The 13,865-nt window shown below is 34.6% G+C and overlaps 1 protein-coding gene across 1 annotated transcript in view; it reads right to left on the bottom strand.

Annotated features, from left to right (window-relative positions):
• Positions 1–3,598: 3,598 nt before the first annotated feature.
• Positions 3,599–13,865, bottom strand: part of LOC111512922 (trypsin II-P29) — a 29,824-nt gene continuing 19,557 nt past the window's right edge. The window contains exons 4-5 of the mRNA XM_074185121.1: positions 13,574–13,729; positions 3,599–3,870 (exon numbers count right to left, since the gene is read on the bottom strand). Of these exons, the coding sequence (XP_074041222.1) occupies positions 3,730–3,870; positions 13,574–13,729 (297 nt within the window). The 3' untranslated portion in view covers positions 3,599–3,729. The remainder of the gene's footprint in view (positions 3,871–13,573; positions 13,730–13,865) is intronic.

The raw sequence follows: 13,865 nt of genomic DNA, 5'->3' as shown, positions 1-13,865 counted from the left end.
TCACCTAATAGTTCACTAGAACTTAGACACTTATCTTTCAATTCAATACTGACAATTCGTCAATAATACTTAAAACACAAACAAATTAATTAACTCAACTCTCAAGTTATCCTAAAAGAACAATATGAAAAATGAATGTGGAATTTATAATTATGTATAAATTCAAATATACCCTGTGTGGTCTATGATTACAGTTTACTGTAAAGACTGCTTTCGCCATCTGAAACGGCGCTGATCTCTCCTAATAAAAAGTTAGCCATGAATCCCTCATTTTTTCCCAAACTTTTGCAGGTATGAGTACCTAGATGCACCAGGGTTTTTAGACATTGTTGTGAAATAATTTCACATCTAGTATTGAAGTTGAGATTGTTCATTGTTTTATATAGTTACCATTATAAGTGTCAGTTTTGTTCTGAATAAAAAAGCAAACAAGTCAAATAGAATCTTATTTTACCGAAAATAAGAAGTTTGGTCCTTCGAGTTATGTTCAGTACTTTTTTTTTCGAGTTGAAGACGCATTCTAAGAAGGAAAATATCAACTGTTGTTGATAAACATTTTGGAGAGCAATATTCCAAAAAAATAGAAAATTTCGTTGAAAAAGGATACGCAAAAGTTTTGACTTGCGAAGAAGCCGCCGTTACGTCTCACCAAACCTGGTATTTGCCACACTTTGCGGTAAAACATCCTAATAAACCACGAAAATTCAGATTTGTATTTGATGCCAGAGCCAAAATAGATGGAATCAATGTGAACGAAAATTTATTAAAAAGTCCTGACCTTTTGAATTCCTTAGTAAACATTTCATTCAATTTTCGTCAAAATCGAATAGCAGTGATGTTTCAGAAGGATACATCGTTATTATTGCGGATGAGTTTTTCAGAAACTCATGGCCAAGAGGAAAACTTACGCGAATTTTTCCTGGTCTCGATGGCAGAGTACGGGTAGTCGAAGTGACTACACCAACAGGAGTTTATCGTCGTGCCATCACAAAAATAATTTTGTTGAAGCCATAGGAGTAATTTGCGAGCCCCGGAGGATGTTCAGTATTGAAGTTGAGATTGTTTATTGTTTTATATAGTTACCATTATTATTGTCAGTTTTGTTTTGAATAAAAAAGCAAAAAAGTCAAATAGAATCTTATTTTGCCGAAAATAAGAAGTTTGCTCAAATATACATCTTAGGATAACCTCAAGTATTCGGATATATGATGAGTATTTGTTGAGTTCCAAGACGACAGCAACAAGTATTTACCAATTTAGGCAGTGAACGTGGTCGTCGTCATTGTCATAGAGGTGCATATATTTTATATTCTCGAACCGTTATTTCACAATTTTTTAGAAATGGATAATTTGGAATTCGACATGAAAATATTGATTTTGCCATTATTCAACAAAGTGATGTTTTAGAGCTAAGAAGTATACCTAACATCATTGGTTATCGATAAAGGTTATGAAATTGGAAAAATATTTATGACTTCTATACGATATAGTGAATTCATTCAAGTAATTTCATCGGACAAGAAAAGTAATAAGTACTTTTCATTAAACGGTTTTATTCAGCTTGCACTAATTGTTTGTTTGTTTCGGTCGAATTTAGTATTCGGAGTTTTACCCCCTTCCTGTTGACAGATTGATCTGATATTTGGTAGACACATTTAGTTTTGATGACAATAAAATTCAATGAATTCTGTATCATATTTTTTCATAACTACCTCAAATTGGGTATCAAATGGCAGGACTCGACTAGAAAATTGGTAGTTCACTTCAAAAAAGATGCAAATTCAAGATGGTCTCAGCTACAAAATGGCGGATTACATATTTTTCACAACTACCTCAATATGGGTATGAAATGACAGAGCTTAACTAGAACGATAGTAGTAAACTTTAAAAAAGATGCAAATTCAAGATAACTGCAGCTACAACATGACGGATTACATATTTTCTCAAAAATACCTCAGTATGGGTATCGAATGCCAGACTTGACTAGTACTATAACAGTACACTAAGGCCATTCATCATTGTTGGAAGTGTGATATTTATACCACTCCAGGAGCAGGTTATCTTTGGAAAACAGTACTACTGTTTGGCTGAACCACTTACGAAGAACCTATATCGTATTGCTGGCAGCTCGACCTGGCTACTCGTAAACTCCACGACAAGCAAGATCTTTCCTCATATATTTGTACCAGACATAAAACTTAGGAAACAAACTAAAACTGTAACAATCAATAAAGGGATGCTGAAACGTAAACCGTGAATAATTCATAAGTTTGCAACTAACCAAGGTTACCTGCCTCATCACTGTGAACCAAAAGTATACTTCTTGACCACAAGCTACACCGTCTACGTAATTGAAGGAAATATATTATACAATTCTCGGTTGAGAATTCTTTTACCCAGCATCCCTCCGATGAGCTCCGGCATTTGAATCCCAGCTCCAAGAATGTAACACCTTTTTTCGCTAAGATCGAGGCTTGTTACAATGGTATCAAATGATAGATCTTGACCAGTCGAATAGTTGTAGACTTTGGGCGAGATGCGAATTCAAAATGGCGGATTACATATTCCTTCACAACTACCTCAATATGGGTATCAAATGACAAGGCTAGACTAGTACTCTTTGGAAAGATGCGAATTCAAAATGGCCGCAACTACGAAATGACGGATTACATATTACTTTGTAATACTGAGGCTCTAAATGAACTAGAATAAATGGGAAAAATTGAGTTACTGAATTGGAAACTGAAAACTTGAAAATGAAATAGGCAACAAAAATTCTTCATATTGAACTGTAAAAAAAATATAATAATGATGTAGATAATGTACTGAAAACTAAAAATTTACTTGGAATGTCCTAGGTAGCGGTCATCACTCTACTCTCCTCAGCAATCGTTGGGCGTAGTATTCACATATTCAAACAGGTTACATTACGCCCAAACTACTCAATTCAAGCTACACGGTCAAGTTCAGCTACCAAGCAGAGTAAAGTTGAATGGATGTACATATTTTACTATTGGTGAAGTTAGTCAATTTCAAAATGGTGTTCACTGAATAGCACATGTCAGAGAAGATAAAATCATTGTGCAAAATAATGTTGAGTTTTTTTAATTGCAAACTATGATATTTAGGACTTCCTTTTCTAAATCCGTCAATGACTACATATTGAAATCAGTTGTTGCTGTTGACATGTCAGGTGCACTAACACTGAAATAAACCTGTACAATGTAATGTTAACAGGAGAAATAATTCCGATTTGACAGAGAATGGAATTGAGAATAATAAAAAAACGGTTATTCTGGATATTTTGATATTAAAAAAAATACGTTCAATATAGACAATCATAACTTCAGTTATGACTGTTTGATATATTTTCATGTGAGTGGAAATGTATATGAATGTTCTTTCATTATATCATGTTGTTCAGCGTTCCTGTAAATGAAACCTTTTTCAATGGGTAATTCAATGCTCATCAGAAAGTAATTGTTTTCAGAAGGCTTTTCATTCCAGTTTGATTCTGATACTTTTGCGCATCTTGAAATCAATTTTTTTCTTCTTCGGAAGTTTTCCGCATTTTTTATGAAGATGGAGAAGTGAAAAGCCAAATACTTTTTATTCCATAATTCCACTCTTTCGAAAGAATTTTTTTATTGTTTTCAAATTCAACAATCGTACAGAACTATTATAATCAAATATGCAAGTCTATGATATATCTCTGGCATTCAATTCTTTTCATCTATGTTTTTCGATCCAGTCGAGGTATCCTGAAACTTTGGTGTATACTCCGGGATACCCTTTTACAGCACATCCGTTGGAATATGACACAATTCCATATTGAACGCCGTCAATAACAAGAGGTCCTCCTGAATCGCCCTGAAATGTATGAAAGTTATTTTTTGAGAATGATACGAGACATCCAAATGTCCTATTGAGAAATACAGTAAGTGTTGGAAAAAATCATTATATTTATTGCACCCCAACTCTCAATATCTATATCATATGGTGGGTACATGTTCTCACCAGAAACAGAACTTCCCAGATTTCGAGTCAGCAGAATCTTTTACTTTTGTTGTTAGCTGCTTACACGGCTGCACCGATTATTATTGTTTCAGCTCTAATTACTGTCATTTCGTCGTTATAATGAAAATTGCATTTTCGTATTGCGAAACTGAAGTAGGATCTGTGAGATCTAACATTGTTGCTAGAAAAAAAGGCCTCAATGGTAGCGGCGGATTTCATTTCCTTCACAAAGAAATAAATATTACTGGATTTTTTCCCAAAACCAAACCGTTATTTCAACACCTCGACACGTGTTTCGATCACCAAGTGATCATCTTCTAGAGAAATATCTTCCTCTTTCCCAACACCAAACCGTTATTTTAACACCTCGACACGTGTTGCGATCACCAAGTGATCATCTTCTAGAGGAATATCTTCCTCTTCCCCAACACCAAACCGTTATTTTAACACCTTGACACGTGTTGCGATCACCAAGTGATCAATCTTCTAGAGGAATGTCTTTCTCTTTCCCAACACCAAGCCGTTATTTCAACACTTCGGTACGTGTTTCGATCACCAAGTGATCATCTCCAAGAGGAGGATCTTCCTCTTGAAGCTGTTTCAGCCTATTGGGCATCATCAGTACTGGGCAGGCGGTCCTCGATTGAGGACAAAATGAGAAAAACCAAGATAGTACTTATATATATATATATATATCAAGAATGAAATAATTCGTGGACACAACACAACAACCTAGGAGTTCTAGGTCTTCTAACTGGAACCACAAATGTGCGGTTGGCTTCTGTTGTTGACTCCGTGCGTATGTGTTGTTTCCTGCTTTCGGCAAACAAGTGTTGCTCACCTTTGCACTTGGCTGCACCGCGCTGATGAGGCCAATAGCCAGAAACACGTGTCCGCGGTTTGCCCCCCTTTTTTTTGAGTGTTGTGTCCACGAATTATTTCATTCTTGATTTGTATCATACACACTCGATAAAATCTCTATCTGTATCTATATCCTGGACCCGGATGTCACGCAGGTAGCTATAGCTGCCTACGTGGTCATGTTAGATGTAGCCTAGGAATTCTAGGTCTTCTAACTGGAACCACAAATGTGCGGTTGGCTTCTGTTGTTGACTCCGTGCGTATGTGTTGTTTCCTGCTTTCGGCAAACAAGTGTTGCCCACCTTTACACTTGGCTGCACCGCGCTGATGAGACCAATAGCCAGAAACACGTGTCCGCGGTTTGCCCCCCTTTTTTTTTGAGTGTTGTGTCCACGAATTATTTCATTCTTGATTTGTATCATACACACTCGATAAAATCTCTATCTATATATACAGGGTGTCCCTGGACTTCCTCTTTTCCTCTCGGGAATGTATAGATGGGGTCAAAATATCACCAGTACTTCATATAACTTTTTTTCCTAAAATCCTTCGTTACCAAGTAACGGGCCCTCGAAGTTACAAAATGAAAAATGTTTTTCTTTGATAACTTTTCAAGTCAATATTCAAAATCATCCAAATTTTGATAATTGACTAAACAAATGAATTCCTTCGATGAGCTTTCATTCAGGAGTCAGTTGTTTTGCTACAAAGTCAGGAACGGACTACCCCCGATGGTCCACACCCCAAAACTTTGAAATGACAGATATTTTTCAATATTTTTCAACAAATTAAGGTTACTTGGACAATTTTATGAATAAAAGTACTCGTGTGGAAAGTCGATCGGAGCAACGAGTCTTGATAAAAATGTAGTTTCACTCGACGACATCAAACCCGCTCGTCCACCATTATTTGAAATGAATAATTATCAAAGCAGAAATAATAATGATAACGTTAATTCAACAACATTTATCCTGAGATGTCTACCATTATTCGAAAATATTAGTTTTTAAGGAAAATGGAAATGATAGGTAAAATGTTCATAACGAATTTTATAATGCAAACACGTTCAACTAACGAAACTCAAGAGCCTCAAGAGCAAACAGAAATGAAAAATCCGCTACAGAAACTGCTCGATATGACCACCTTCTCTCTCCATACATTTTCTTAGTCTGCGAAGACACCCTCTCTGTACTTGAAATAGCATTCCAGGGTCGTTTCGTATGGCTTCACGATGTAATGTTATTCTATTCAACAATACATCTCTTGTATGAATAGGTGTAGCGTAAACAAGGCTTTTTAGATGCCCCCACAGAAAGAAATCCAATGGATTTAAATCCGGAGACCGCGATGGCCATGAATATGGCCCACCTCTACCAATCCATCTATTGTGGAAAATATGGTTCAGATGGTCACGCACAATCAAACTAAAATGAGGAGGAGCGCCATCATGCATAAACCACATATCTCTTCGGGTTTGCAATGGAACATGTTCCAAAAGTCCATTCAAATCGTTCTGAATGAACTCCAAATAACGTTCTCCATTCAATCGGTCCTGTAGAACGAATGGTCCTATAAGATGGTTTCCTATGATACCAGCCGAAACATTCACGTTGAATTTCCGTTGGTGTTTGGTTTGCAATATCCCATGGGGATTTTCTTCGGCCCATATATGGAGATTATGAGAGTTGATAACTCCATCTCTACTGAAACCTGCTTCATCAGTGAATAAAACTCGATTAATAAAAGTCATATCCTCTCTTTGCCTATCCATGAACCAATTGGCATATTCCAGTCGTGCTGGAAAATCTTGCGGTGTCATGGCATGTACCTTCTGGATGTGAAATGGGTGGAGCAGTTGTTCCCTAATTATTCTATGAATAGTGGACTTGGATGTATGGAACTGTTCTGATAGATTTCTGATGTTCATTGAAGGATCATCAGCGACGGCTTCCAAAATATTTTTCTCCAATACAACGGTACGTACAGTCCTAGGAGCGCCCTCACCACCTCGTTTTGGCAAAACTGTACCTACAATAATATCGAAATAAAACAACGTGCTCAAATTAATTATCAATTATTACATACCTGTCTTCCTCAAGCTGCGATCGACACGCTCGAATGTTTCTCTTGACGGTACCGTTCGATTGGGAAAATGCTCGGAATACAGACGACGAGCTTCTGCAGCATTACAAAATGCTCGTCCATAAAATACATGCATATCTGCATATTCATTGAATGTAAACTGTTCGGCCATATCAAAAAAATTCAAAATATCCTATAGAATATTGACAATACAATGATAGTCATATGACAACGCACCACTCAACAAAACAAAATCGCATTCCAGTTTCTCATTTTTTATCAAAACTTTCTAAAGGGTTTTTTTGTCAACATCTGTGAAAGAAATGGAACATAATTATTCCCTGGATATTTTTCACCTGATCATGTGCAGCCGTTTTTGTAGTTTATTCGTTTGCTTTTTATTAGTATAGTAAATATTTTTCCGATGTCCGTTTTTTCAGCTAAATTTAGATTCGTGTTAAAGAATTTCTCCCATAAAATTATAATTATCAGTGAAACTCCTCAACAGTTTAGCTGTGAAGAAGAATTTGAAACATTCGAATGTTGAGTTTCATGAGATTCAGATAACTGATCAACACGAAACGTGATTATTCCACACGTATTATGTACATACAAAATATGGAATGAATTCGATATTTCATAGTAGAGTAGCTTGTTAGTTTAAAAACACCACGAATATACAGAACTTGATATTTCTTTTGAAAAAATATCTGCTATCACAATTGTGACTTAAACTTCCATATGGGTACTGTACTTTTTGTTTACGACTTCATTTTAGCATACTTTGTATGATTCCTGTTATAAATGTTGTTGAATTAACGTTATCATTATTATTTCTGCTTTGATAATTATTCATTTCAAATAATGGTGGACGAGCGGGTTTGATGTCGTCGAGTAGAACTACATTTTTATCAAGACTCGTTCCTCCGATCGACTTTCCACACGAGTACTTTTATACATAAAATTGTTCAAGTAACCTTATTTTGTTGAAAAATATTGAAAAATATCTGTCATTTCAAAGTTTTGGGGTGTGGACCATCGGGGGTAGTCCGTTCCTGACTTTGTAGCAAAACAACTGACTCCTGCATGAAAGCTCATCGACGGAATTCATTTGTTTAGTCAATTACCAAAATTTGGATGATTTTGAATATTCACTTGAAAAGTTATCAAAAAAAACCATTTTTTATTTTGTAACTTCGAGGGCCCGTAACTTGGTTACGAAGACTTTTAGGAAAAAAAGTTATATGAAGTACTGGTGATATTTTGACCCCATATATATATATATATATATATATATATATATATATATATATATATATATATATATATATATATATATATATATATTATATATATATATATATATATATAATATATATATATATATTATATATATATATATATATATATATATTATATATATATATATATATATATATATATATATATATATATATATATATATATATATATATATATATATATATATATATATATTCCATATGGAGCTACAATATTCCAGTTTGCTTCCGACCAATGAATAATATATAGAGCTAATTGCCTCTAAAGTGAAGTCTTTGCTATTACTGATAACAAATTCTGACATTTTTATTGCACGGGATGTTATTTGTTCGATATGTTACGAGAACGTTAGTTATCCATCAAAGATAATATCCAGATCTCTCGATTCTGTAATTCTTGCCAATGTTATATGGGCTCATTTACCAATTTTTTTTCATTTCATTATTTGAAAGTTTATGTTTGAAATTGTACATCTGCAAAAAATCTGAATTTTCACTCTTTATCTTCCCCTCAAATTAATAGTTGAATGTGGCGTTCACTGAAACGGGATGTGGTCAAGCTTGACGTCACCTCAGTCGACTCGGCGACAAGAGAGTGTTGGCGGATGAGCGAAATAGGTACGTATGCTAAAGCCGTAGAAAGCAAGTTGTGTGTTGTTTACTGCAGTGTGTTAACTGCATGAATATGAATAATAATTAAATATGACGTTACAAGTATTGCATCGTTCCTAAATGCAAGAATTCTTCGATAACTTCAGCAGACAAAATTTTTATTTCACTACTAAGTAACTAAAAATCACGAAAGTTATGGCAGCGCGCTATGCGAAGAGCCGACTTTGTATCTGCCATGGGGACGCATTTTTGTTGCGAAGATCATTCTAATGTAAGTATGAATGATAATGATTAATAAGAAAAAATATAGTTTACTCTGAGCATACTTTGAGTTCTAGATTGAAAAAGACTTAGAAAATTACATGTATATCAAAACTTTGAAAGTGGGAAAAATTATATGGAAACCAGGCGTATTTCCGCATATATTTGATTGCCAGATTGATAGACCAACGGCCCATACTTCTAATGCTCCACCGTTTGTTCAGGAAAAACAAATTTTGTTAAATACTTTTTTTTATTTCAATAAACCACATCAACCTTTTGGGTCATTAGCGGTGGAGTTGATAAATAACATTTATAACTAATTAAATCCAAAGTATGTAAAAATGAAATGATTTTGTTACTATTACTATAGTCTAACATTTCTTTCAAGTTAGGGGATATCTTAAATGTGTCTCTCTCAGTTTGGAATAGAGGACATTGCACTATAATACAGTAGTGTAACCATTAAAGTGCGCACCATATGAAAAACTTTTTTTTCTAAAAGTATCAGTGGAGTTTAACTTAGGCACTTGTTTGTGCTTTAAATTTAACTTAAAATGATGCGGCCAACTGCGACCCACTGACGTTCAGTGTTTGTCAAATTCAACTTTTTTTTTATCAAAAAAGTGCATTTCTAGATCGAATTTTTAAAAAAGTTACTTGAAATAGTTGTGTCTACGGCAATTTTATATCCATATGCCAAATTTTATGCAACTAGGATGAAGTTAACGTTTTGCTTATTTTTGACAGATATTCCCTTTATTTTAAAAAACAAGTTCGGTTAATTTTCATCAATTCATGTATACATAACAAACTCATCATGGAATTTAACTTTTCTGTTACATTATTACTTATACGGACATTTTTAGAGAGAAATTAAAAATTTACTATAAAAATTTTAACATGACTGGTGCAAGGTTTCAATCACTTGGCTATTTTCTTAAACAAACCTTTGATTTCGAAAAAGCAGAGGCAACTAAAAAAAATGCAGATAATTTCGGTAGATATATTATCAATATTATAAATTTTAAACAACAATAATATTATAGAAAATACAAATGGGTACAAAAAATTACTTATTGATTGATCTGAATGAGGTTGTCAAACACTTATAGCCTACATTTCAGTATGTCGTCCTCCACGTTCAATACAAATTATCGTCCTTCTACTGACATCTGTAACTGCATTTTTAATAAATCGTGGATTTATATTTGCACAGCACTCGCGAATGGTATTTTCCAGATGTTGTATGTCAGTAAATGGTCTACTTCGATACACTTTTTGTTCCAGGTAACTCCACAAGAAAAAGTCTAAAGGGGTCAAGTCGGGTGATCTAGGTGGCCAATAATGTTCCCAGTTACGTCCAATAACTTTGCCGCTGAACATTTATTGGAGGGACTGTTTTACAGCAACCGTGTGATGTATTGATGCGCCATCAAGCTGATATCATAGGTCGTATTTAATATTCAAAGGCATATTATCTAAAACTTCAGTAACCTCATTATTTAAAAGGTTGACGGATGATAAATTTTTCCTAAAGAAAAATGGCCCAATTATTTGGTCGTTAAGTATCCCACACCATACATTAGTTTTGAAGGAATACTCATCACCACATTCAACTATGCTTAATTATTGTCTTTTGTGTTGAAGGGATGGTTCTCCGATTTCACATTCCAAGCTTGCAATAGGAGTGGTTCAATAAGCTCCTAGTATAGTACGTAAAGCTGAATTATGAAGGCTATCCAAAGGTTTCAGTACTGATGGTTTTGCGGAGGTTGCAATGCAACCATAATCAATCTTGGAATGTATGAGAGCTCTATATAGAGTGAGAAGGGTCGATTTTTCTGCACATTTGTAACGAAGATATCGCTGAAGCGCCACCGAAAAAGAAATCGTTCTAAAGAAGTAGGAAAACAGAAAGTATTGGAAAAAATCACGACCAAGTTCCCCCGAGGACAGTGAGAGTTCGAGTACATCAGACATGACTTCTGTTAATACATCATCAGATTCTACTTTGTCTGGAATATTTGTTCAAAAGTGGAAATCGTAAAACAGTATTGAGCGAAGATCTATTTATATCATGAAGGAAAATCCGAAATTATATCTCGGAATCACAAGGGACTCTTTATTTATTATAGAACTTTTTTCTAAAAAATACCAGTTACTCAGAATTGATATATACATTACTTTGAAGAAAATTAAAGTGAATTGACGATAGCGCATAATATTAAATAATAATCTCCAACTATATGCCGGGATGCCACCGCTCGAACCTCGTTGCCTGGTGTGACATCAAGATGAACCGCGGGCGAGCTCACATTTTCAATAACTCTTGCTCGGTTTTTAATTGACATATAAACCGGAAAATTTTGTGAAATACTTGGGAAATGATTTACTTTGATAATATATGATTTTCAATAGAAAACTAAATTAGCCTGTATGAGCCCATTATCCAATTTCTAGTTATATATTTGCACTGAGGATTTCCTTGCAAAAGTCATAGTTTTACATTTGCCTATGTTTAATGATAGTTCATTTTTCTGACACCAATCATGTTACTCAGTGATATTGTTTTGTAATGATATACAATCTGAGCAGGCTGCAATCTCGATGAAAATGTTCATTTCATCAGCAGAAACTAGTTTTTTGGAGTTGATACTATCAGAAATATCATTAACAAACAGAAGGAACAATAGTGGACCCAAGTTTAAACCTCGAGGAACCCCGGAAGTTGCATTAAATATAAACGATTTAATTTCTTCGTATTCCACTAACAATTTTCTATCACACCACATCAACTTGTTTACGTTGGTCCAGTTTGTCAGAAACATATTGTGTGAAAATACAAAGATTTGATGCAGTGCTACGACACTTCACAAAACCATGTTGGAATTCGGAAATTGTGTTTCTTACCTATGAATGAGGTTCGATAAAATTACATTGTACACTGTATTATGGTAATCGGTCTATAATTTAATATTTCCGAATTCTTGCCGGTTTCAAAGATAGGGCATACCCTCGACAGCTTTCATATATTCGGAAAGTAAAAATTTTTCAGCATGAGGTTGTAAATAATACAGAGAGGCTTGACGGTGGTTGTTCAGTCAATAGGGTCGATAGTGACAGATGTCAAGCTAACGCAATACTCTATGTTACTGGAGTTACACTGTGTGAATTCTTATCTATATAATCGATCACAAAAAAATCCTGAATCGAGATAAAAACAGAGATAAGTAAGCTTTTTAAGCTTTTTTCGTAAAATACTCTCGTTTAATTCAGTTATATATACGGTTTACACTTTGTGTAACCTGTGATTATAGTCGAAGTGAGACTAGTCGTAATCTATCTGGAAGAATCACGTCACATTAATGTGACTGCAGACTCAACAAACGTTTTTGTGTACTAGCTGAACATGTTAACTCTTCAGATCATGTTATGAATTATGAAAATACAAAAATTTCAACAGTTGGAAATAATAAAGTGAAAAGGCGGTCCTCGATTGAAGACAAAATGAGAAAAACCAAGAAAGTAATTTACGCAGCTATTTTTATCAAGTACTTTCTTGGTTTTTCTCATTTCGTCTTCAATCGAGGACCGCCTTCCCGGTACTGACGATGCCCAATAAGCTGAAACAGCTGTCTACCGGTGGCTCCTAAATTGAAATCAATATGGAAGTGATCAAAAATTTCTTATCTATTTATTTTTCGATTTTCATGGAATTATTTTCCAGCAGCTTGACTGCATTAACCTTTATAGATTTCATATTATTTCTAGAAACATGTGGATTCGTTTTCCCATGGCATTTCAGGTTAGCTTCCCAAATTTCTGCTACCGCAGTTGTCAGTTGATTGGTCAAACCACCAACACTGACATAAAAACTTGGCAAGTTGACTTGGGTGTCACACCAATTGATGGTTCCACTTATATTTCGCTTGCGTTTACGCAGCTATTTTTATCAAGTACTTACTTGGTTTTTCTCATTTTGTCTTCAATCGAGGACCGACTGCCCGGTACTGACGGTATATATATATATATATATATATATATATATATATATATATATATATATATATATATATATATATATATATATATATATATATATATATATATATATATATATATATATATAACGGAATCAGTTAGCTCCCTAACTATATTATTGAGAGGGAGCTGTTGGAAGGTAGGTTGTACTGAATCGTTTACTTGAACTTTACCAAGTCGGTTTTTGCTAGTCTCCAATTCATACACTAATAACCCCGCAACCAGTTATCCTAATTGAAAAAAGAATTGAAAACGGCCGCTTTGCTGCAAAAGATTACACATTTTGTCCGACATTGATACTTTGCCCCATTCAGTATATGCCTGCATAAATGTATTTCAATCATAGACGATCAACCTTGATTATATTTTTGATAGTATTTTCATTTTATACTAACATGGCACGACCCCTTTCCACCTTCTGGAACTCCAGCACATAGTTCAGTCTCAGGATTAACTCCACCTTCTTCGATATCATGGTAACTGTCCACGCACTCTTCATCACTGAAAATGGTGAGATTCACCGCATGCAGATTTTCTGGAGTAGTAAATGCCTGCAAAGAAAGTTTTAAGATATATTTATGATTCATTCAGTATCTTTCTTGGGCATCAGTTGAAGAAACAGACACAAATTCTGTTAATTTTCCTTACTTATCTCAGCATCTAACCCATATGGACTTGCATCGAGAG

Source organism: Leptinotarsa decemlineata, unplaced genomic scaffold (genome assembly GCF_025532065.1).
Source record: "Leptinotarsa decemlineata unplaced genomic scaffold, Ldec_3_MD MMD2_P_RNA_scaffold_2, whole genome shotgun sequence".
Lineage (NCBI taxonomy): Eukaryota > Metazoa > Arthropoda > Insecta > Coleoptera > Chrysomelidae > Leptinotarsa > Leptinotarsa decemlineata.
Note: the sequence above shows the minus strand (reverse complement) of the source record. Positions and strands in the feature narration are given on the sequence as shown.